The sequence below is a fragment of the Beta vulgaris genome, chromosome 9, assembly GCF_026745355.1.
Source record: "Beta vulgaris subsp. vulgaris cultivar EL10 chromosome 9, EL10.2, whole genome shotgun sequence".
NCBI classification, from domain to species: Eukaryota; Viridiplantae; Streptophyta; class Magnoliopsida; order Caryophyllales; family Amaranthaceae; genus Beta; species Beta vulgaris.
Genome location: NC_079210.1, coordinates 36,391,066 through 36,412,314, shown reverse-complemented (window position 1 = coordinate 36,412,314; position 21,249 = coordinate 36,391,066). Strand labels below are relative to the sequence as shown.

The 21,249-nt window shown below is 35.0% G+C and overlaps 3 protein-coding genes across 3 annotated transcripts; 2 read left to right on the top strand and 1 right to left on the bottom strand.

Annotated features, from left to right (window-relative positions):
- Window positions 1–405: 405 nt before the first annotated feature.
- Window positions 406–1,056, bottom strand: LOC104903749 (uncharacterized). Its single transcript, XM_010691861.2, has one exon. The coding sequence runs from the start codon at window positions 1,054–1,056 to the stop codon at window positions 406–408; it is 651 nt and encodes a 216-aa protein (XP_010690163.2).
- A 7,682-nt stretch (window positions 1,057–8,738) lies between these two features.
- Window positions 8,739–13,492, top strand: LOC104903660 (probable 2-carboxy-D-arabinitol-1-phosphatase). The gene is made up of 9 exons (XM_010691735.4): window positions 8,739–9,196; window positions 9,828–9,933; window positions 10,038–10,254; window positions 10,339–10,457; window positions 11,402–11,500; window positions 12,348–12,401; window positions 12,487–12,585; window positions 12,740–12,847; window positions 12,979–13,492. Exons 1-9 carry the CDS (start codon window positions 8,850–8,852, stop codon window positions 13,321–13,323), a joined length of 1,494 nt encoding a protein of 497 aa, XP_010690037.1. The 5' UTR covers window positions 8,739–8,849; the 3' UTR covers window positions 13,324–13,492.
- Window positions 13,493–19,000: 5,508 nt separating this feature from the next.
- LOC104903748 (protein RGF1 INDUCIBLE TRANSCRIPTION FACTOR 1-like) lies at window positions 19,001–19,738 on the top strand. The gene has a single exon (XM_010691860.1). It carries the CDS (start codon window positions 19,001–19,003, stop codon window positions 19,736–19,738), a length of 738 nt encoding a protein of 245 aa, XP_010690162.1.
- Window positions 19,739–21,249: the final 1,511 nt, after the last annotated feature.

Genomic DNA, 21,249 nt, shown 5'->3' with positions numbered 1-21,249 from the left:
ATATATATGTGAGAGCTGGAATATTCCTTTGTGTGTTAACCCCCATAACATGTCTTCACATTCCATAACCTCTTCTTCATTTGAATCTACATACATTAGATTTATGTAATGTTGGGGAGATGAAGCAAAGTAATGTAATGTTACCTAAATATTTCGTGCAATAATATATGTTTTCATTTAAATACCACAAGCAAGTTAATTACATAATGTTGTTCTAAATAAATACACACTAACACATATGTTAAAAAAAGCAGCTTATGCCACTAAGATCAGTCAACTGCAATAAAAATCTAACAGGTGCAATTTAGAAGCACCTACTGCCACTAATTGTCATGTTCAAAAAAAGCAACCAGCTTGGTGCAGGTGCAAGATTTCCAAAAAAATGCAATTTTGTCTATGTTTTTCCTAGTTAGCCTTTGTTGACCTCCTGGTTTTTCTTCCCTCAGCTTGTTGTGAAGAGCTTGCCTGAGCAGCCTTTCTTTTCTTCCCCCTGCCTTGTTGGCTTGCAGATAAACTTCCAGCTTGGCTCTTACTTTTGCAAGTCTTCACATTGTGACCCAACTCTTTACAGATGCTGCATTTGTTGTTCTTATGCCTCTTACCCTTTCTTGCTTCACTTGGACCCCTCTTCCTCTGCTTGGCAGGCCTCCCTGCACTTCTCTTGATAGTTGGAGGGTTGATTTGAGGGACATTGAATGAAGGCCATTGTGTATGGTTAGCCATTGGATGGACATGGTGAGCATAAGTGACCTTATAAGCTGCCCCCTTGAAGTATGCAGACACATAGTTGGCAGGGTTCAATCTTTGGTTGTATATGACCCTCAATCCATGCTTGCATGGTATGCCAGACCCCTGCCATGTCCCACATCCACAACTCATTCTAGTGAGTGTGACAGGGAACTTGACATGACCATCCCTCACCTCAAACTCACCCCCTCCACATACAGTGACATGGCAGAACCTTGAATCATCACTTCTTGTCTTCAAAATGTTCTCTGCATATTCAGTAAGGGCATTGGGGTCCATATCAACCGCCATATCAAACCTTGATCCCATTATTTTCATTATCCATGTCCTAACAGCTATTACATACAACCCATACAACACAAAAAAAAAATAGTTTACACATATATCATATTGCAACATTAAGTAATTTCAAATTATATTGTCAGTGCAATTTCACCTTCTAATAGTGTGAGAACAGGCAAGTCCCTGTTGTCTTTTGTGCAAGCATTGAAAGACTCAACAAAGTTTGTTGTGTTGTGGTCACAACAAACTTTGTTGTCAAAGGAGTGCCTAGACCATTGCTCACCAACATTTCTTAGGTATTCTTCAGCTGCTGCATCATGTTTTTTAATCCTTGACATTGCCTTCTCAAAAACATACTCATTATATGCATCTGCAGCAATCCAGAACATCTTGTGAAAGGCTGATCCACTCCAACCTGCATTCTTGCAGTTGGAGTACAAATGCTGGCAGCAAATCCTCCTTGTGGCCCTAGGAAATACCTCAGAAAGTGCTGATTCAACTCCCTAACAATCAAGGCAAAAAAAAGAAATATTAATTAGTTATGAATTTAATTAAAATTGCATAAATGAAACCAATGATGCCTTAATAAAATATTACCCTCATTCTGTCACTTATGAATGTCCAATCATCCTTCTGACATCCCTCTTTTTCAAACAATAACCTTAAGTTTCTGAAAAAATAGGTCCAGCTATCTATGCTCTCAGAGGCTATAACACCAAATGCAACCACAAATATTTCATTGTTACCATCAATGGCAAAAGCAGTGAGCATCACACCTTTGTAATAACCAGATAAATGTGCACCATCTATCCCTATGATTGGTCTACATCCACCTAAAAACCCTTTCACAGAAGCAGCAAAAGAAAAAAAACATGATGTGAATTGATGATCTTGGTTTGCGCTGTCTCCTGTACATGTAACTAGTGCATAAGAGCCAGGATTAGTTGCCTTAATCATCTCAGCATACCTTGGCAATAAGGCATATGACTCAGCAAAAGAAAATATTTCATTGTTACCCAGTAGCATGGATCCTCCAGCTGCATGACTGCACCAGACAATATGCTGTGTACCTTGCACTGTCAGCTCTTTCAACAGTGACAGCAAAGCCTTCTTGAATGCAAAAATCCCTAAATACTTGTAGAAACTCAGTCTTACTTTCAAAAATTAACCACTCTTCAAGTGCAATAGACCCAAATGGTAAGTTGCTCCAAATTTTGCCATTCAAGTACATCTTATCCAAATTATGACTCCCATCTAAGTAATCTTCAAACCTTTTTATATGAATCTCATCAGAAACTACCAAGTCATCCTCATCAACCAAGTCAACATCATCAATGTTGTCATCATCATCATAATCCAAATCAGAGAACACATAATCAGAATCATCAGTGTCATCCCCTGTCAAATCATCATCATCAACTTCCCTCACTTCTGCCTGTTGCCTTCTGACCCTCTTACCTCCACCAGTACCTCCTGTCTGTCCCTTAATAAAAGTCCCATGTCTCAAGGCTGTAGTCTTAGGAACTCTCCACTCTTTTGGCTTCTCTCTAGTTGATTTTTTTGGTGGATTGGGTTGTTCTGGAGGTGGAGTGGACTGTGGTGGAGGTGGATTGGGTTGTTCTGGAGGTGGAGTGGGCTGTGGTGGAAGTGGATTGGCATGTTGGTTTCCAGGAGGGGTGGGTTGGGTGTCACACTGTGATGGTTGGGGTTGGTAATTACCAGGGAAACATTCATCCAACTTCTCCCAACTAGCCTTAGCATAACAGAATACAGTCCCTGGCTTTTCAACTTCCTCAAGCCACACCTCTATAGTTTCCTTGCCCTGATCCCACATTTTCAACATAGCATAATCATCATCCAACTCCATCCTCCTATTCGTCGTAGGTTTATTGACAGTCAAAATGAAATATTTGGGGAGAAACACATTCTGTTTTACAGAGTCCTCAAACATCATCTCATATAAACCCATCACATGACACAAGTCAATATCCTCCACCCATACATCAAAGTCCCCACCCTTACTATGCACCAACAGCCAGAATGAGAACATCCTAAACAACAAAAAATACAACATAATCACATTCCAATACTTTATTAAAGACCACAATTCAGTTGTCTCAAATAAACAAATTTCAGAAAATCCTATTTCTAACCAAAATCATAGTAATCAATCCACAATTCACAGTACAACATGCATACCCATAATCACATTCACAAACACACAGATTACTTTCGAAGCATCAAAGCATTAAAATCATCAAAATTGCTTAATTACTTTCGATTTTATGAAAATTGCGAAAAACCCTATTTCATTCTAAAGATTTCATCTTTGCACTTCGAAAACAAAATCGAAAGCGACGAAATTACCTTCTTTTAACTCAATTGCACGACGCTGAAATTTAGGGTACTGTTGCAGATTGCACGACGCTTCAATTGCACGACGTTTCAAATGCACCACGCTGAAATTGTACTGTTGCGACGAAATTAAATTACCTCCTTTTAACGCTGATTGCACGATGTTGCAGATATTTTGGGAAGAAATTTAGGGTACTGTTGACAATGGTTATAGCTCAGAACAGGGGAGGAGAACAAGATGAAGGGTCGAATTTTTTTCAGTCTTTTGATATTTGATGGGGTCAGTCGGCGGAATAGTGGATTTAATACAATAAGGGCAAAAAAGTCATAACATAGTAACGGAGAGTTGACGTCTGTTAGGAAATAGGGTATACGGTGTTAATGTACGGAAACTGAGGTGTACCTCGTGAATTTTGAAAATTTTGTGGGTACTACGTGAATTTTATAAGAACTCAGGGGTACCTTGTGAAATAACCGTAAATTTTATTAGACTATATTCATTTTTTATTTTCATTTCATTGGACGTAATTAGATTTTGGGTAATGTAATAAAGGGCTACATATAAGCATTAAACACATGTCTTAAAATGGAAACAATTTATGAATTCATGACAAAATTTCACATTATTTGAGATAATAAATGCTTGATTCAAATTTTTATTTCTATCTTAAGCTTCTTATACATAGCCCTTTAGGGCTATGTATATCATTTTCCTTAGATTTATTAACCCTTATTTCCCCTAATATGTTCACCGAATATTTTTTCTTGAGCGGACCTCATCATACCTGATTAACCTGAAATTTGTTTTTCTAAGGTGAATGAAACGTATCATAGCTGATAAGCTAAATTTTGAATCTGGTAACACGACTACACGAGGTATTTTTATGTGTATCAATGTATTAATACTTTCACCTTAATAACTTTACTTGTAATATTGAAGTAATGCACGGGAATCTAAAGAGAAAAAAGATATAAAAAAGTGACAATAATGCAAATAATATGCATTTTCCTTAAGTGAAACATTGCAACTAAACACAAATGGATGATGTAAATGTTATATAATCTCTACTAGTTTAAAACTCGTGCAAAAATGCACGGGATGTTAATTGATTGAGTTCATTTTTAAAAAGAGAATAGTGTGAATGCGACATACATAAAACAAAAGTCACATATAATTACAAGAACACAATTTATCGAATAATATGCAACAAAGTAGACGATAAAATAATTGTGAGTGACTATATGAACACATTGGAAGAAAAACTAAGCACATAAATTAAAATTTTTCATAATACCTGTTACACATTATGAAATATTTTCTTATACACTACATTTGTAGTTGAGGTGATCATGGGCCGGGTCGGGGCAAAACAAATTTACCCATTGGCCGGGCCGGGTCTAAATTAGCGGGCTTTTGCGGGCCAAAAATGGGTCGGGCCAAAAAAAAAGACTAAAAAGTCGTTTTTGGCTTTCCAACACCCGCACAAAACCAAAGAAATTTGGGTCGGGCCGAAAAAATCTGCCCAAAAATGGGTCGGGCCGGGCCGGGCCGGGCCAAAATGATCACCTCTAATTTGTGGTAACATTTGAGTTTTCATGTTCTTTATCATAGGTTAAAATCTTCAAAGCCTTTTCACTTGTAACTTTTGATACAGCAACATAGAATTGTCCATGGCTGAATACTGGCTGAGGGAGATATGATCCTACGTGAGTTAGATATTGTCCTTGGCTTTTATTTATCGTCATTGCAAAACATACAACCAATGGAAACTGCCTTCTCTGGAATTTGATCCGGAACTTTGTTGCGTCTTATGGTGTAAGTGTCATCATGGGTATGAAAACTTTTTCCCCCACATTATTGTCGGATACAACAACAATCTCAATAATAAGATTGGTAAGATGCTTGACGACTAACCTGGTACCGTTACATAGCCTAGAAGTCTGGTTGATATTCTTTAGGAGCATCATCGGTTCCCTTACCTTCAATCTTATATTATGATTTGGCAATGCCCCACACTTGATCGTAATAAGAAATTCAGTAGAGGTACATCACATGAAGTCTAAAATTCTCTTCCTCGATCGAAATTGCATCTGAACTCATATATGTTCAATATTCGCCTGCCAAGCGAGACAATACGTGTTCATTAACCATATCAGCAATTCCATTAGTTGGACCAAGAATAGCCCTGTCTTGAATATATTTTGCTTCCATATGTGATCCTCTAGGTCAGGATATGTACTCTCGACTATTACAGAAATAGGGTCATATCTTCCACATATCAATGACTCATGATGACTTTCTACATCGGCTTAACCGTAATTTGGTTCACCAACTTTGTTGTCTCCAATATTCAGAATGATTCCCTAATTTCATCCACATTTGAGTTACCGGAATTTGTTCTTAGACGCATATTTTGCGTTAATCTGAGCACACGACAAAAAATATCATAAGTAAGAACTGTTGATGGTTGAGAAGACGATATCTTGTTTGGTTCATTTGGGAACGACAAGCAATATCTGTCATAAATCACCAACGAACTACACGGGGATTTTTTTGTTTTACAAATTGAAGGTTTTAATAAGTTTCTCCTAAAATCATGGTGATAAATATTAACTTTTTATTTAAATTTTTATAATCATGTGTTGAAATTATTTTAAAACTGACTTCTAATACGTGTGTTTAGTGGTTGATAGAGTTAATGTCAAGGCGGATCACGTGACCCAACATTTTTTCAAAAAGAGTTGATTAAAATAGTCTTTGCTCGGTCTACAACTTCCCTTAGAGTCTCGGATAAAATCACAATTTGCACCACCACTAACACTCAGCCATACACCCGCTTATGTTCAATCCCACTTCTCCTGTTCATCCTCTTTTTTATCTTCTGGCACCACCGCTGAACCATATTTGGCCACTCAATGCCACTGCCCACTTAGCCATTATTTTAATTTTAGACACGTGCAAGTTGCACGGAATTTATAAATTTAAGATTTTATGTTATTTTCCCAAAAAAAATGATGGAAATATATTACCCGTTAATCTATAAAAGTGACAATATTAAAGTTAAGAATAATATATATAATTTTTTTTTTGGAAAAGCTAGATTTTAATCTGTTATTAACCATATTGAGGTTTTCTAAATCATGGGTTGTTATTGTTAGGTATAGCAAACCAATGGTTGAATTCATGATTATTTACTTATTGACGCACTCTAATCTTTAATGTTGTTGGCTTTGCTTGTTCAGAGTCTTAAATACACACATTTGTTCATAATTTTTTTTGTAGTATACCTAATAAATTAAATGGATTCAGGCATATCTTATACTCCCTCCGTTTCATTTTAATTGTTACACTTTGATATTTTACACTATTCACAAATTTTACTTTGACCATCATTTGTGATTTATACGCGGATGAAAATATAGTCATGTGGGATCATTAGATTCATCATTATTTTATTAATATGTACTTTTTATAATTTTTACGAATACAAAACTAAAGATATATATCCCCAAAGCTTTGCATTGGCATGCGTGAAAAGTGTAAGTGTGTAGATTAAAATGAAACAGATGGAGTACAACATTATTCTTGAATAGATTAAAGAAGATAAAGGATATTACAAGCCTCCCACGGCTATCAAGGTTGTTAAGCAAGAGTTCAGGCAACATCTACTGTTAACACCCACATTTCCCTTCGAAGTATGTTTTACGATCATGATTAACATTATGTTTTATATATGGATTGCGGGAAATGAAATGTTTTATGATGGTTATGATGATATGATGCTATGAAATGATGATGATGATGATGATGATGATATTATAGATGAAATGAAAGAATATAATTATTCATGATGATTATGATATGCTTAAAAGAAATGAAACATGATAACTTCAAGTGAAAGACGGATCTTGACAAGTATTTTGTTATCCTGGGTCGTACACGTACCTCCCGGCCGGTTAACCACCTCCCGTTTAGTGAGGGATATTGTCCTCAGGTGGCACCGCGCATTTCTATATTATGGGCATTAACGCCGCCTCCCGTTTAGTGAGGGCTTTTGTCCTCGGGTGGCTGCCTCCCGTTTTACGATGTTACTATGTTCTGGGAAAATGTCCCTTATGTTGTACTAGCCAAGTTACCAAATAATATGAATTAAGATGAGGAAACATGATAAGGAAGATAATGTAACATGAAATGATATGTTTGTTAAATAGTTTTACTTATTCGCTCCTCTTTGTTTATAAATAAAATGAGTTGAAATGAATTTACGATGTTAGAGTAGTATGTTACTGAGCCTCGGCTCACGACGTTTTGTTTTATGTTTTAGGTACCGATGGTGATAACGGGATGGCGTAGCAGTGAGGAGTAATATAATATCTAGACTTATGTAGACTCTCATGATATTAATTTAAGCTAATATCATACTCTGATTAGTAACTAAGTTTCTATTAATCAAGACTAATGTTGGATCCATATTATATTTCACGTTATAATATGTTTAAGTTTATGAATTTATGTTGTCTTGTATTTTCCTAATAGAAAGTACGACAATAACGCGCCGACTGTCTAGGTTTCCGCTGCTAATAATCAATTAATTAACTTAATAACACTTGATTAGAGGTCGGGGCATTACAAATGGTTCTCTAAACCATCCTTGAAAAATTAACTACCATTCAACTAAAGAGATGAGATTGAAGAAGAGAGAGATTGAAATTGCGATTGATGACTGAAATTCGATTGATTTTTTTAAAAAATATGGCGAGACGTGCATGGTAGACGCCTCACCACAAGGTCAGGCTTCCATGGTAGACGCCTCACCACAAGGTCAGGCTTCCATGGTAGACGCCTACACCTGTGTGGGGCGTCTACCATGGACACTCCACCATAGGTGTAGGCGTCCACCATGGACGCCTGGTCTTGTGGTGGGGCGTCTACCATAAACGCGTACCATATTTTAAAAAAAATTATTTTTTCGGGATGTCGGTGATAGTGTCAATTTCGCCGGAAGAGATGATGTGTCACCGAAAAATAGGTGGTGGTGGCTCAAGTGGTGCAACTCATAGTGGTGGTGGCCTAGTGGGAGAAGAAGGGGAAGTTAAGGAAAGGGTCGAAAGAGGAAATACAAATATACTATAAAAATACATATTTAGGATGTTAGTAAAAAATTTTAGGACGTTATTTAGCAATCAAAAATACATAATAATAATCCGCACACATTACACTTTTTTTTATTTTACATGGAAGAGAAATAATTTTCCTTGTTCCTTGATATTTTTCTCAATGTTTTAACAAATTTTCATACATGGATTAAGATGTAAGGATAACGTCCAAGGACAACGGTAACCATACAATATATTAAAATAAAAATAAAAATCAAACTAACCCCTAAATCTAAAAAAATCCCCCATTTTAGCGCGCAAATTTAACGAAACAAACCCTCTTCTCAGCATCAAATCCACTGAATCAAATGCTCGCCATATCACCTTCTTCACTACTAACCATCACAAAATCTTCACCATGCAACATTTTCTCAATCGCAAACCCTAATTTCCGAAAAATCCGATCATCTTCCACCTTAAGAGAAGCAGAGGTGGATGAGAGAGAACCAAAGTCGTCGTCGCCGGCTGTGGATTTTCCGGCGATAAAGTCGGCGAAGAGGGTGGTGTTAGTGCGGCATGGGCAGAGTACGTGGAATGCGGAGGGAAGAATTCAAGGGAGCTCCAATTTCTCAGTTTTAACTACTAAAGGCGAATCTCAGGCTGAAACTTCTCGTCAAATGCTTCTTGATGATTCCTTTGACGTCTGCTTCACTAGGTATCGATTCGTCTTTTTTGTCTCTAGTACTTCCTCCGTTTTTTTTTACTTGCAACGCTTAAGTTAGGCACGCGGTTTAAAAAAAGTTTAACACTGTTAAATTTGTCCGCTTACCTTGTCTAATCTCTTCTTTAAATCGCTTGCCCAAGGTAGATGTGGCAAGTGGGAAAAAGCAAAAACAAAACTGAGGAATCTTAACTTTATTTTCTGGTATAATATTTGACTATTGATAGGTGAATTACAATGAAAGGAAGTGGATTGTGGTTTTGTAGTTGAGACAATTTGAAATTCTGGATTCAGGGTTTATACTTTATATGCAGTATAATTGAAAATTAGGTGGCTGAGCTCACGTGTAGTGGTGTAATGAGATGATTTTCGTGAAAGACCCTAATAGCTGAATCGTTTCGATACTCTTGTCATAGGCCGGAACTTGGGCTATGTAGGGTTATCTTGGGAAATCCAATCACGAACTATTTCATTACTATGTTACAGGAGTTGCCAAATTTTTGTGACATTTCAGAATTGCATATGTGACTATTAATTCGGGATAGAGGGAGTGATTTCAAGTATGACATACTTCTGTTCTCAGTTTGAGGTTTGCACTTGACTGCTTTCTGATTTGCTGTTGCAGTCCCCTGGCTAGATCAAAGCGAACTGCTGAAATTATCTGGGGTAACCGTAAGGAGCCAATGATCCCAGATTTCGACCTGAGGGAAATAGACCTGTATTCTTTTCAAGTTGAGTTTTGTCTTCCACTTTAAGTGGATGGAGCCTTGAACAAGTTAGAGTTGTCATGGTTCACTTCTTGTTGTTGATCTAATTGATTGTGCGTACTCTGTAGGGGCTCTTGAAACATGAGGGAAAGGAGAAATTCGGCACTGCATTTCGTCAATGGCAGTTAGATGCTCCGAACTTTGTCATAGATGGACATTATCCTGTCAGGGAGTTGTGGACACGTGCCAGAAGCAGTTGGGATAGCATATTAAATCATCAAAGCAAGTCCGTGCTTGTGGTTGCTCACAATGCTGTCAATCAGGCTCTTGTTGCAACAGCAATTGGTAATTTTTGTTGTTTTGTTTGATGCTTCAGATATGCATATGCATGCCTTTGTAATTCTTCTTTCCTGTCTTTAATCTGATTAGGCTTGGGAACTGAGTATTTCAGAGTTTTACTTCAGAGCAACTGTGGTGTTAGTGTGTTAGATTTCATTCCTCGAGCAGAGGACAAGTCTCCACACATCTGCCTTAATCGCTTAAATCAGGTACAGAAGTTATTAAGCTGTCTGCCGAGCATTGAATCTTCATTATTCAGAGTATCTACTCAATATGCAAAATTTCTACATAAAGTTGCTACAGTGCTAATGCATTTAACTACCATTGATCAGTGAGTGGGCTTTGTGTTTGAAGCTCTTTATTTTCTTTGAAGGATTGTGTTTGTATTTCAGTGAAGTGATTGATGTTAAACTGCATAGATGGTCTAGAATATGCTGTAGTTTTCGTCTCATTGCTAGATGCATTTGCTGATATGATGAGAAAGTGTTTGGTAAACTACCATCCAAAACCGTCAATTGTCTCCTTTCTTTCTCTGTCCCCACTAATCTATGAATGCCTAGGGGCTAGGGCGCCAGGATATCCCTCAATCACTAACAAACAGTCCCAAGGACTGCCGGTGAATCGTCAGTTTCCTCATTAGGTGTAGTTGTATGGACAATGTCAACTTGAGCAAGGGTGTGTTTGTTTCAACTGATGTAACTTGAACTATACTTTTCTAAACTGGAACTTTATTGAGCTGGAGGTATCCCAAATACTGAGCTGAATTGGATAGAACTAAACAAAACTGAACTTTTCTGAACTGAACTGAAACTTGTGAACGTAAGCTGAAAAGAAATACATCCTAAATCTCCTTAGCTTTGCTGGAGGAATATAAGACCACATGGTTTGATAGTGGTAGCTAACATGGCTTACTTGAATTTCCTTTTTATCAATGAGCTTTATGCACCTCCTATGCGTTTTGTGCTGTCTGAAACTCATGTAAATTGTTATTCGCATGTGGTATTCTATAAGTTAACCATCTAGCCTATACTATCAGTGAAGTTGCAACCACTGGTTGATTGTTGTCTCATTTACAAAAGATATTTCTATCCATTATTGATGATCTTCAAGTGGATCATTATATATATTATGCATTGTATTGATTGGGCTGCAGACTCCTAATTCACCTATTGCTGCTGGAAGTTCTGCGGGTCGAAAAGCCAGTAAGCGCATCATCCTGGTTTGTCATGGATCATCGATGAACATTGAGGAGGTGTGCCAGAAACTAACTTAATCTCTTCCTATCTGTTGCTCGTCGTTATTTGCTAAGCTTTTAGATAAGATACTACAGTGGATTCCCTATAGTCACAGCTACTTTATGAACAGAACGGGGTTGCTGTCGTGATTCAAGCAGTGCTAGTAATATGCTTATTCAGATAAGATATACGTAAAAGGCATAACTACTCACAATATGTATTCTTTCATCGGTATATTTGTATTTGTAACTATTGCAGCGTGATTAAGACTGCTGCTCCAGACTGTATCAGTGGGTTGGTATCGTGGCAATAAAAATATCTTCTTACGTATTTTAACATATTTACTTTTCTGAAAGGCGGGGAACAAAATGCTAAATCTTCAAATGATCAAATTGCCTTTTCGTTTTGTACCTAAGAAGCCACTCTGGAACCTTGATATCCATCAATTATGTTGGTAATAATTATTATATTCAAATTATCAAATTGCGTGAGATGGGTTTATGGTGAGATTAGGCAACTTTTATCCAGTTCTATATAAGGTGACATTTATGGACTTGGCTGGTAGCTTTTTATGGTGTGTGAAGTAACTTGGGGGCCATCTTGTCACCTATTATATCAAGATTTCCCCCCACCCCGTAAGTGTTTTTTTATATGTTAAGAACTCTGTCTCAGATTCTCAGTTAATTATTGATATCTTACTGAAATTAATTATGTTTATGGTGGCTTTATTCCTGTTGCACTCAAGAAACTGGAGATTCGATTATAGTAGCTAAAGATATATTTTAAAGATCTCTAGTCTCTTACAACTTTTTGCAGGTGTTTTCCAAAAATTTAATCTGAACTTCAGGTTAATGTATTCAACAGGCTAACGTTTCACTTCCTGGAAATCAGCCTATGAGCATGCTTGGCATCATTCAGGTGACTAAAGCTTCTCATCATCATGTGTTGGGTTCTTACTGATACGTATTATCAGTTATGTAATCTCGTTCTTGTGTGATAACAGTCACAGAAAACTGCAGAACTACTACTTGATTTAAAAGTGAATACAGTAGTTAGCTGCCCTGGAAAGGCTTCAATGGAGACAGCACAGATCATATCCAAGGTAAATTGATTGAATTTTTTGAGACCAACCGTCCTACTTCACTTGACCCTTCTTTACATGTTATTATTCCTTTCTTTTTTTATGGGATGCACCTCACAATTCTTACTCTGCACTTAAAGAGTTGCAACTGCTGAACTCTGATACATTTTATCAGGTTCAAGAAGCCGCAGATTGCTTAGGCGCTGATTGTGTGCCACGATATGTAGATGTTAAAGAAATGAATAGAGTTGATGTGGAAACCATGCTTTGCCAGTCAAAACAGGTAAACTCTTTTATATAAACTCCATATCCCCCACCGTCCAAGAAAAAAAAAGAGGTTCTAACATGTCAACAGATCATAAGGCATGAAATGCTGCAGCTTTCTAATTTACTCTCTCATTCCCCTCCATACAGGACGGAGCTGTCAATTCAATTCTTTCGCCAAATATGCTTAGTCTTCTATGGGACCAGACAGAGAAAGTGTGGCAAGTTTTATTAGACGAGTTATCTGATCCTTCTGAGGTGGTTGTTGCTGTAGGACATCCAATTCTCCACATTGCATTGATCACACATTGCTTGAATTTATCGAAGGATTGGATTGGATCATTCCATCTTGATGAAGGTAGTATTAGTGTTATTGACTTCCCGGATGGACCGAGTGGAAGAGGCGTTGTTAGATGCATAAATTATACTGCCCATTTGGGAAGATGGTCAATTCCTATCACTATGCCAACAATGGACGAGGATGAGTTCTACTAGTTATATCGATGTATTGTTGTATATGTTGAACTAGTACTTCTCTTATTGTTGTAGCTGTTCAAAAGAACCGAAGACATTTTGTCGTCCCTAGTCTTGAGTATTACTGCGTCAGTGCATATAAAAGCAAGCTTGTGTTCAATATTAATCCAATTTTTGCTTTTTCTTTTCATTTGATTTGAGCTGATTTAAAATTAGAACTCCTCGGGTCTTAATATAAGTTTTACTATTGTGTTATTATTTGATTGGTACTGTATTGTATTTTAATAGGAAGTTAAAGCATTAAGTTACAACTAGAAGTTAAAAACTAAGTGTTTTTATGCATGGATCATATTGACTCTTGGTTTTTTTAATCAATGCAATGATCATTGCATTATCCATGGAATATCTTAGTAGGGGTGCATATTCTTCACCTATATTATATTGAACTCAATTTATTTGAAGTTATTGAATCTAAGTTTATGCCTATTTGAAAGGAATATAAGAGAAAGGATAAGCAAGTAATTGAAATTTCCAATGCTTGGTTTGAGGGAAGCAAGGGGAAAGATTCCAATAATATTTGGTTAGCAAAATAGTAAGAGTTCGTCTTGTAAGAGACCGCCTACTTTTAAATTAAAATTAGGCAATGGTAAATCCAATATTAAAAATAGAATAAGCTCAATAGTAACTAGGTTAATTTCTTTCGGTCACTAGTTTAATTTATTTAGTGACTAAGTCTACTTTTATATTAAAATTAGACCGTCTCTTTTAATAATTTTTGAAATAGTAAAGGAAAAATAACTAAAAAAATAGTGTATTTTTGGGGACAAAAATTGATAGCTTTTTAATGTTCACTTTCCTCTAAATTCCTTCATTTTGTGATGAAAGGCAATTAGAAAATTGAAAGGATTATCTTTCCACCACTCCCTTCCCTTTCTTAAACAATCCTATTTTTTTTTAACTAAACAAGACAACCTCTTATAATTAATAACTAGTTATTAGGCTCGGGCTATTCCCCGGGTAAGAAAAATTTCCATTTATTAATATTGTACTTTGATATGGTAACACTAAATACAACTTGGTTTGGTGGTTAAAACTTTAGTACATGAACCATGAGGTCATGGGATCAAAACCTATACTATGCAATTTCTAATTTTTTTTATTGTACATGGATTACATGAACTAAAACTCCCTAAGGAGAGCGCCACGTGGCACCGTTCCTCGTTTACGCACGCCTTTTAATATATTAGTATAGATTTCTTCCTATTTCTTTCTTTCCAGCCAATTTATAAGATCATGCTTCAAATTTGAGTTTAAATAGCTGTCCACAATTTCTCCCTATTAAACGAGTTAGTAAATAAGTAATCATCTTTTCACATTCATTAATGGCAAATTGGTCATTTCCATCCTCTATTTCCACTAAACAAACAACTTGTTATATTTATGAAGCGAATGAGACCATGTTAGAAACTTATAATCTAATTTGTTAGCTCTCCTTAAACCATTTTTAGGGATGTTCTCTCAATTCTTTCTTGAAAGATTGTTCCCAATAAATCTAAAAAACGAAGTATGTTCATCAATACTCGTATATTCTTCGAATTTTCCGAAAACCTAATTTTGTTTCCCAATTAGAAACCTGGCACAACTTTTCGTATTCCATATCTAAAATTATTAAATTATGCATATAAATCATATCATTTTTATATAAATATTCTACGTATATTTTGTTAGATAGTTTACTGAGATTAATCCCCTATTTATAATATTTTATATATAATCTTGGCAAAGCACTAAAAATATAATCACGCAACGTAACACGAATAAAATTATTTACATCATCTAATAAAAATAATTGACCTTATTAGCTTGACCTTTTTAGTTTTCTATAACAAATTTTATCTGTTGGTTGATGAGTTTGATCCAATTGTTAACTCTTTTTAAAATTATTTACATCATCATACTCCCTCCATTTCCTAAAGATCTTCCCTCTTTCCGTTTAAGTGCGTTTCCAAAAGATCTTCCCTCTTTTACTTTATTCCTTATTTGGAAATTTTTTTCCCCTTTTTACCCTCTCATGTCCCTATCATATGGTCCACCATTACATTATTAATTCAATTTTTCTCCCATTCTCTCTCCTACTTTAACCTCTTTTTATTTGTTTATTTATCTTAACCCCTTTCTCTCTCCTACTTTACCCATCCCACACTCCACACAAATTAATTCTCATTGGTATATGTAGTAACAGTAACAAAGAAGATATTTAGGAAACGGAGGTAGTACTTCACAAGAATCACAACTAATAATCAAAATTCAGCCTAATAAAAGAGGTGACGACCAGCTAGTTGACTAGCCGAGCGAGAGGAGGCGACACGCGATCTCCGAGAGAGAGGAGGCGAGTGGCGACACATTTAGACTAGAGAGTGACTGAGTTTAAAAGAATGAAAATGTGAAATGAAACGGTGCTGAGGAAGTTTTACAGTTTCCAGATTTTTTGCGATTTTGTGGAATTTGTTTTACCCCTTGTTACCATGTGGCTTCGCTACTAGTTGAGGAAAATGCACCTTTACTAAGACTTTTGATGCATATATATTGCAAAGAAAATACCACAACATTAGGGACAATGAAATAAGGCTCCAATTCATCTAAACAACTATAATAATACAGTGAAATACTCGTTCATCATTTAAAACAATACAGAGATATAACTTGTAGAACTCATCCTCGTCCATTGTTTGCATAGTGATGGAAATTGACCCTCTTTTCATATTCAGTAATGGCAAATTGGTCATTTCCATCCTCTATTTCCACTAAACTCGAATCCAATAATTGATCCACGTCGGTTTGGAGTCGTTCGAAATAAAGATAAAGATAAATTGATTATTAAATTTAAATACGTTTGTTCATATTCGAAAGACAACCAATAAATAATAATTTAACCCACTGTTACATTTTTGTTTTCTAAAAGAGGGATATATCACCATATATTATTTATGAGTCTGTAAGTATTAAATTATCTCATCAAAACTATGATTAGTCTTAAATTTATAGTAAGTATCACTAAAAATCCACTCTTTTTTTCTTGCATTTTCTAATCCAATGTGGGTCTATTAGCACTAGAAGAAGAAAATTCAGACTATTTACAGAAGATACCACTCATACTTGAGATTTTTCCAAAATAAGCTGGTAGTGACTTTTTTTTTGCAAAATAAATAAAAGTTTGGATCATTAATGTAAATTTTTCTAAAAACAAATAGTTGAACAAAATGATATAATATGCTTTGTAAAAATCAAAACAAAAGAAAAGAAAACAAAATAAAAGTTTTGTATAGAAAGTAGCAAAAAAAATAAGTTCAGTAAAACCATATAGGAATTATTGCCATTTGCCAAGAAAAGAAGGTTAGAAGAAAAAAAAAAAGGAAAGTAAAATCTTACAAGAGATCATTGTCAAGATAAAAGGTTAGAGGATAAAATAAGAAGCAAAAGTAGGCAAAATTTTAGGTACAAGAATTGAGCCCGCGTCGACTGTGAGAGTTTTTTTGGCAAAATAAGTAAAAGTTTGGACCATTAATGTAATGTTTTTCAGAAAAATTAGTTGAACAAAATGATATAATATGCTTTGTAAAACTTAAAAGAAAAGAAAAGAAAAGAAAATTAAAGTGTTGTAAAGAAAGAGCAAAACAAAAATAAAGTAAATAGGAGATTATTGACATTTGCCAAGAAAAGGTTAGAAGCAAAAAAAAAAAAAATTAAAATCGTCTAGGAGATCATTGCCAACATAAAAGGTTAGAAGATAAAATAAGATGCAAAAGGAGGCAAAATTTTATATACAAGAGTTGAACCTACGTCGACTGTGAGGGGACAATGCACTTGTTGCAGCCTAACAACCAGTGAACCACAACTCTGGCCCAAGCAATATGGAGGCCTTGTACTATGTTGAAAATAGGCCCCCTCTAAAATCTATCATACAGGTACCTAGATTTCCCTATAAAATCAACTAAATTCAAAGCCACACTAGTTTTTTTTTTAAAAGAATGCAAAATAACAACTCTAAAATCTATTTAACAGATTTCCAAATTTCACAACATTCAACAATAAACACATCCCATTTCATTGAGTTTACGTTGTCAAAACACACATATCATAAAATCAAGATAAAACATGCCAAAATAATATATGCATGAATCAGACAAAATCCAGAGAAGAATTCACTAACTTTATTCCTTTTATAAAAAGATGAAATTTAATAGTCAGATTGACGAGCTTACACTGAGGAACACCCAGAGATTCGAAATCAGATTCAAGTCCATCAAACCCAGATTTATTCTTTTTCGTTATGGTAGTCGGAAATTGGTATTCTTCGAGAAGAATGCATCCTCTCGTGCACTCCATTAATTATTTTCCCAACACCAATTCAAACAATAATATTTGACGAAGATTGATGGTGTGATTTTTTCATTAGCTTAGCTTGATAGAAGTAGTTCATAGTTTGTAAGAGGCCGGTGAGGAGAGAGAGAAAAAGGTAAGGAGAGAGATAAAAAGTTCAGAGTTTTAGTAAAAAATGTGAGGAGAGAGAGAGTTAGAAAGTTCAAAGATAGGAAAAAAGTAAGGAAAGAGAAAGTATTGTTGACTGTTTTTTTGGTGCAAAGTAATGTTGTTGTACGTAAATTCAGTTTTTTGGGTAAAAAAAAAAATTTCAGAAAATTGAGGCCCCTCTCCAAAAGGGAGGGCCTGTTCTGACTTATGAGTCCAATTTTGGACTTGCTCAGGATCGGCCTTGGTGAACCAGACATGCATATCTAATTCAGTGAACCCACTCTGGATCCACCCGTGCACTAAACAAACAGCTTGTTATTAAGTTTTTGAAGAGAATGAGACCATGTTACAAACTTACGATCTAATCTGTTAGCTCTCCTCAAACCTGATGTTCTTGTAATTCATTTTTGAAGGATTGTTCTCGATAAGTTTGAAAAACGAAGTTAATTCATTAATACTCATATATTTTCTTGAATGTTCCAAAAGAAAACCTAAGATTTTCCATCGTTTTCATATTTTGTATCCAAATTAGAAACAAAGGATAACTCTTCATATTTCATATCTTTATATTATGCATATAACTATGTATCGTCATCGTTATGTAAAATTGTAAATATTTTATGTATAATTTGTTAAATAATTTACCGATATTTTTGTTGAAGAGTAACTTACTGAGATTAATCCTCTTATATATTGTACTTGGTACATAATTTTGACAAAGCAATGAATATAGTCATGCAATATCTTTCCACGATGACACGAGTAAAATTATTTACATCATCTAATAAAAATAATTCACCTTATTAACTTGACTTTTTTTCAATAGAACTTACTTTTTTTAAAGTTTGCTATAACAAATTTTATCTATTTGTTTTTTTTAAGGGAAAAATTTTATCTATTTGTTGATAAATTTAATCCAATCTCCAACTTTTTTTAAAAAAAAATATTTTACAAGATATATGAAATCCGTTATTAATTTTAAGATACAAAAGGATCTTAACATAGATTTTCTTGGCTTCCTTGTACGCTACTTTTCTACTTCTGAAGTTCTTATTTCTTAACCCCTTGTTAAAAATTAAAACCCATTCTACCTTCACAATTTTTTTTTATAGAAACAAATAGAGATACAAGTAAACGAAGAAAAACCTTGAGAGAGAAAATCACAAAAATGGTAGACATACAACCACCATGGTTAAACTCAATGATCCATGCCAATTTCAGCACAACGCAGAACAGAAAAGTTAGTGAGAAAGCTTATTTTTGTGTTGATTGTGGAGGAAAAACTTTAAGCAAAACAGAGATAGAAACAGAGCATGAAGGGCACAAAATTTTCCGAGCAATGAAAAATTCTCATCATTATTGTTACACAAAAGATGACATTTTGAGTTTAGGGTCTGAAGTTTTAGACATTTATGGGGTTTGTGTTTACACAATAAATTCAACTTCTGTTTATTTCCCAAAATCAGTTTCTAATAAATATCACAATATGAAGGGAACTCTTGGGTGTTGTTTCTCTTGTGGAAAACCTATAAAATGGTCTGCATTATTCTGTTCAATTCTTTGCAAGTTAGTCTGTAATGAAGACAACGCGAAACTCGAGACGATGAAGTTGATGATGGAGCAACAATCCCTGGAGGGTCTTTCTTTGAAGAAGAGAACAAACAATAACAAGAAGAGAAAAATGGTTGAGGAGAAAAATAATGTGGGTGTTACTTCGAAAATCAAGCATGGAGTTATGGTAATTCTGGAAAAGAAAACAGAACAACTAGTGAAGGGAGAAGGTAAAAAAATTGTTAACGAGGCGAAATTAAAGAATTTGATTGATGTTGTTAAGGGTAAAATTGTTGAGCAAAATAAGCGGAAGAGGCCAAGGAAAGGAATTCCAAGAAGAGCTCCTCTATTTTGATGATGATGGGTTCCAAAAAAACTAACTTTGGTATAGTTAAGTATGGTGTTTTTACCCTGTTTAATGATGTTAATTAATGTGGATTTTAGGTGAATATCAGGGTTTATTTAGTACTTGATCACATTACTACTGCTAATATTTTAGCAATTTTGCCCTGTTTTAGTTAGTTTAGTATGAGAATGAGATACATTGTTAGTAGTAATAATAATGTGCATTTCAATTTTCAATGAATGCATTATCTGGTGGAGTCACATTCAGAGAATCATTATTTTGTATGGACATTTTAGTACTAAGATGTTTTTGACAATAAGCTGAGAAATATTCTTATTATCATAAATTCATAAACAAGGTGAGCTTGGCAAACTATGGTGCTGTTACACTTACTTTCCTTCTTTACCTCTTATAAGAATTAGGGGTCGTTTGGTTCAAGATATGGAATGGAAAGGGAATGGATACAAATAGAGGAGGGGAATGGTAACAAAGATGGTTACCTTTATTGAGTGTTTGGTTCAAGTCAAGGAATGGAAATGAAGGGTAACAATTAACTTCAAGTAATGGATTTTGTTACTTGAAAAGGAGGGAAGGTAACAAATTGGGGGAATCCATTACCATCAAGTAATGGTAATAGATTGATGAGGGGTTGAACCAAACAAGAAAAAAGAGAATCGGTAATTGATTCCGTTTCTTGAAATCCAAAAATAGGGAACCAAACGACTCCTTAATGTTTCCTCATAATTTGAAATCATTCTATTTCAACTTTCAAGTACAACTCTACTATATGTTTCCATTTTTTGGACATTTTCTTTTTTCCCGAAGTAGATTATTAAGGAATAAAGAGTACATTGTTTTTGGAAATAGTTGATTTATTTCGAAACAACATTCAGCAAATTCTTACCTTTACTTAGATCTACTTTAAGAAAAAGAAAAAATTGATTTGTTTCTGATTTTCTTTTTCCTAAAAAACGATAGGAAAAATTCACGCCAATAATCTCAACTATGCATTTTTTGGAATGACAGAATTGTTGGCTTGATTTTTAGTTGATGTTTAATGGCTGCAACTCTGTTTAAGTTAAATTTTAAGTGAATGAAACTGATACCGGCATTCAAAATAGTTACAGTTGATCTTGCAGCGATCACACGAAGAATGTGTCAGGGGTCAGATGTATCAGGAACTTATTCTCATAGTATGTAGTATCTACTGTTTCAATGTTGCAGAAACTGAGAAAATGTTCACTTTGTTCAGTAGAACATTTAACACAAGTACACAACTAATATGTCAAAATTTATCGTGTTCTTCAATTCCGGGTAAAATATACAGTTAATCAATCTATCAATGGTAATAATCTCAACGCACTTCTGGTTGTTTGGTTGAGGAGGTGGAACTATGCTAAGCTTTCCCGATTCGATTCGCGCATCCACCTCTGATAACTCATGTAAGATCTAGTTGCATTTGTGGGTTCGTACTACTAAATTCATGGGAAACTACTCTCACAACTTTCTGGAGAAAGACA

Excerpts from the sequence above, each read along its gene's own strand:
- LOC104903748 (XM_010691860.1), top strand. The coding sequence starts at position 19,001 with ATGGTAGACATACAACCACCATGGTTAAACTCAATGATCCATGCCAAT.
- LOC104903749 (XM_010691861.2), bottom strand. The coding sequence starts at position 1,056 with ATGGGATCAAGGTTTGATATGGCGGTTGATATGGACCCCAATGCCCTT.
- LOC104903660 (XM_010691735.4), top strand. The coding sequence starts at position 8,850 with ATGCTCGCCATATCACCTTCTTCACTACTAACCATCACAAAATCTTCA. Across the intron at positions 9,197-9,827 it reads TTTGACGTCTGCTTCACTAG|TCCCCTGGCTAGATCAAAGC; the intron begins GTATCGATTCGT and ends TTGCTGTTGCAG. Across the intron at positions 11,501-12,347 it reads CATCGATGAACATTGAGGAG|GCTAACGTTTCACTTCCTGG; the intron begins GTGTGCCAGAAA and ends TGTATTCAACAG.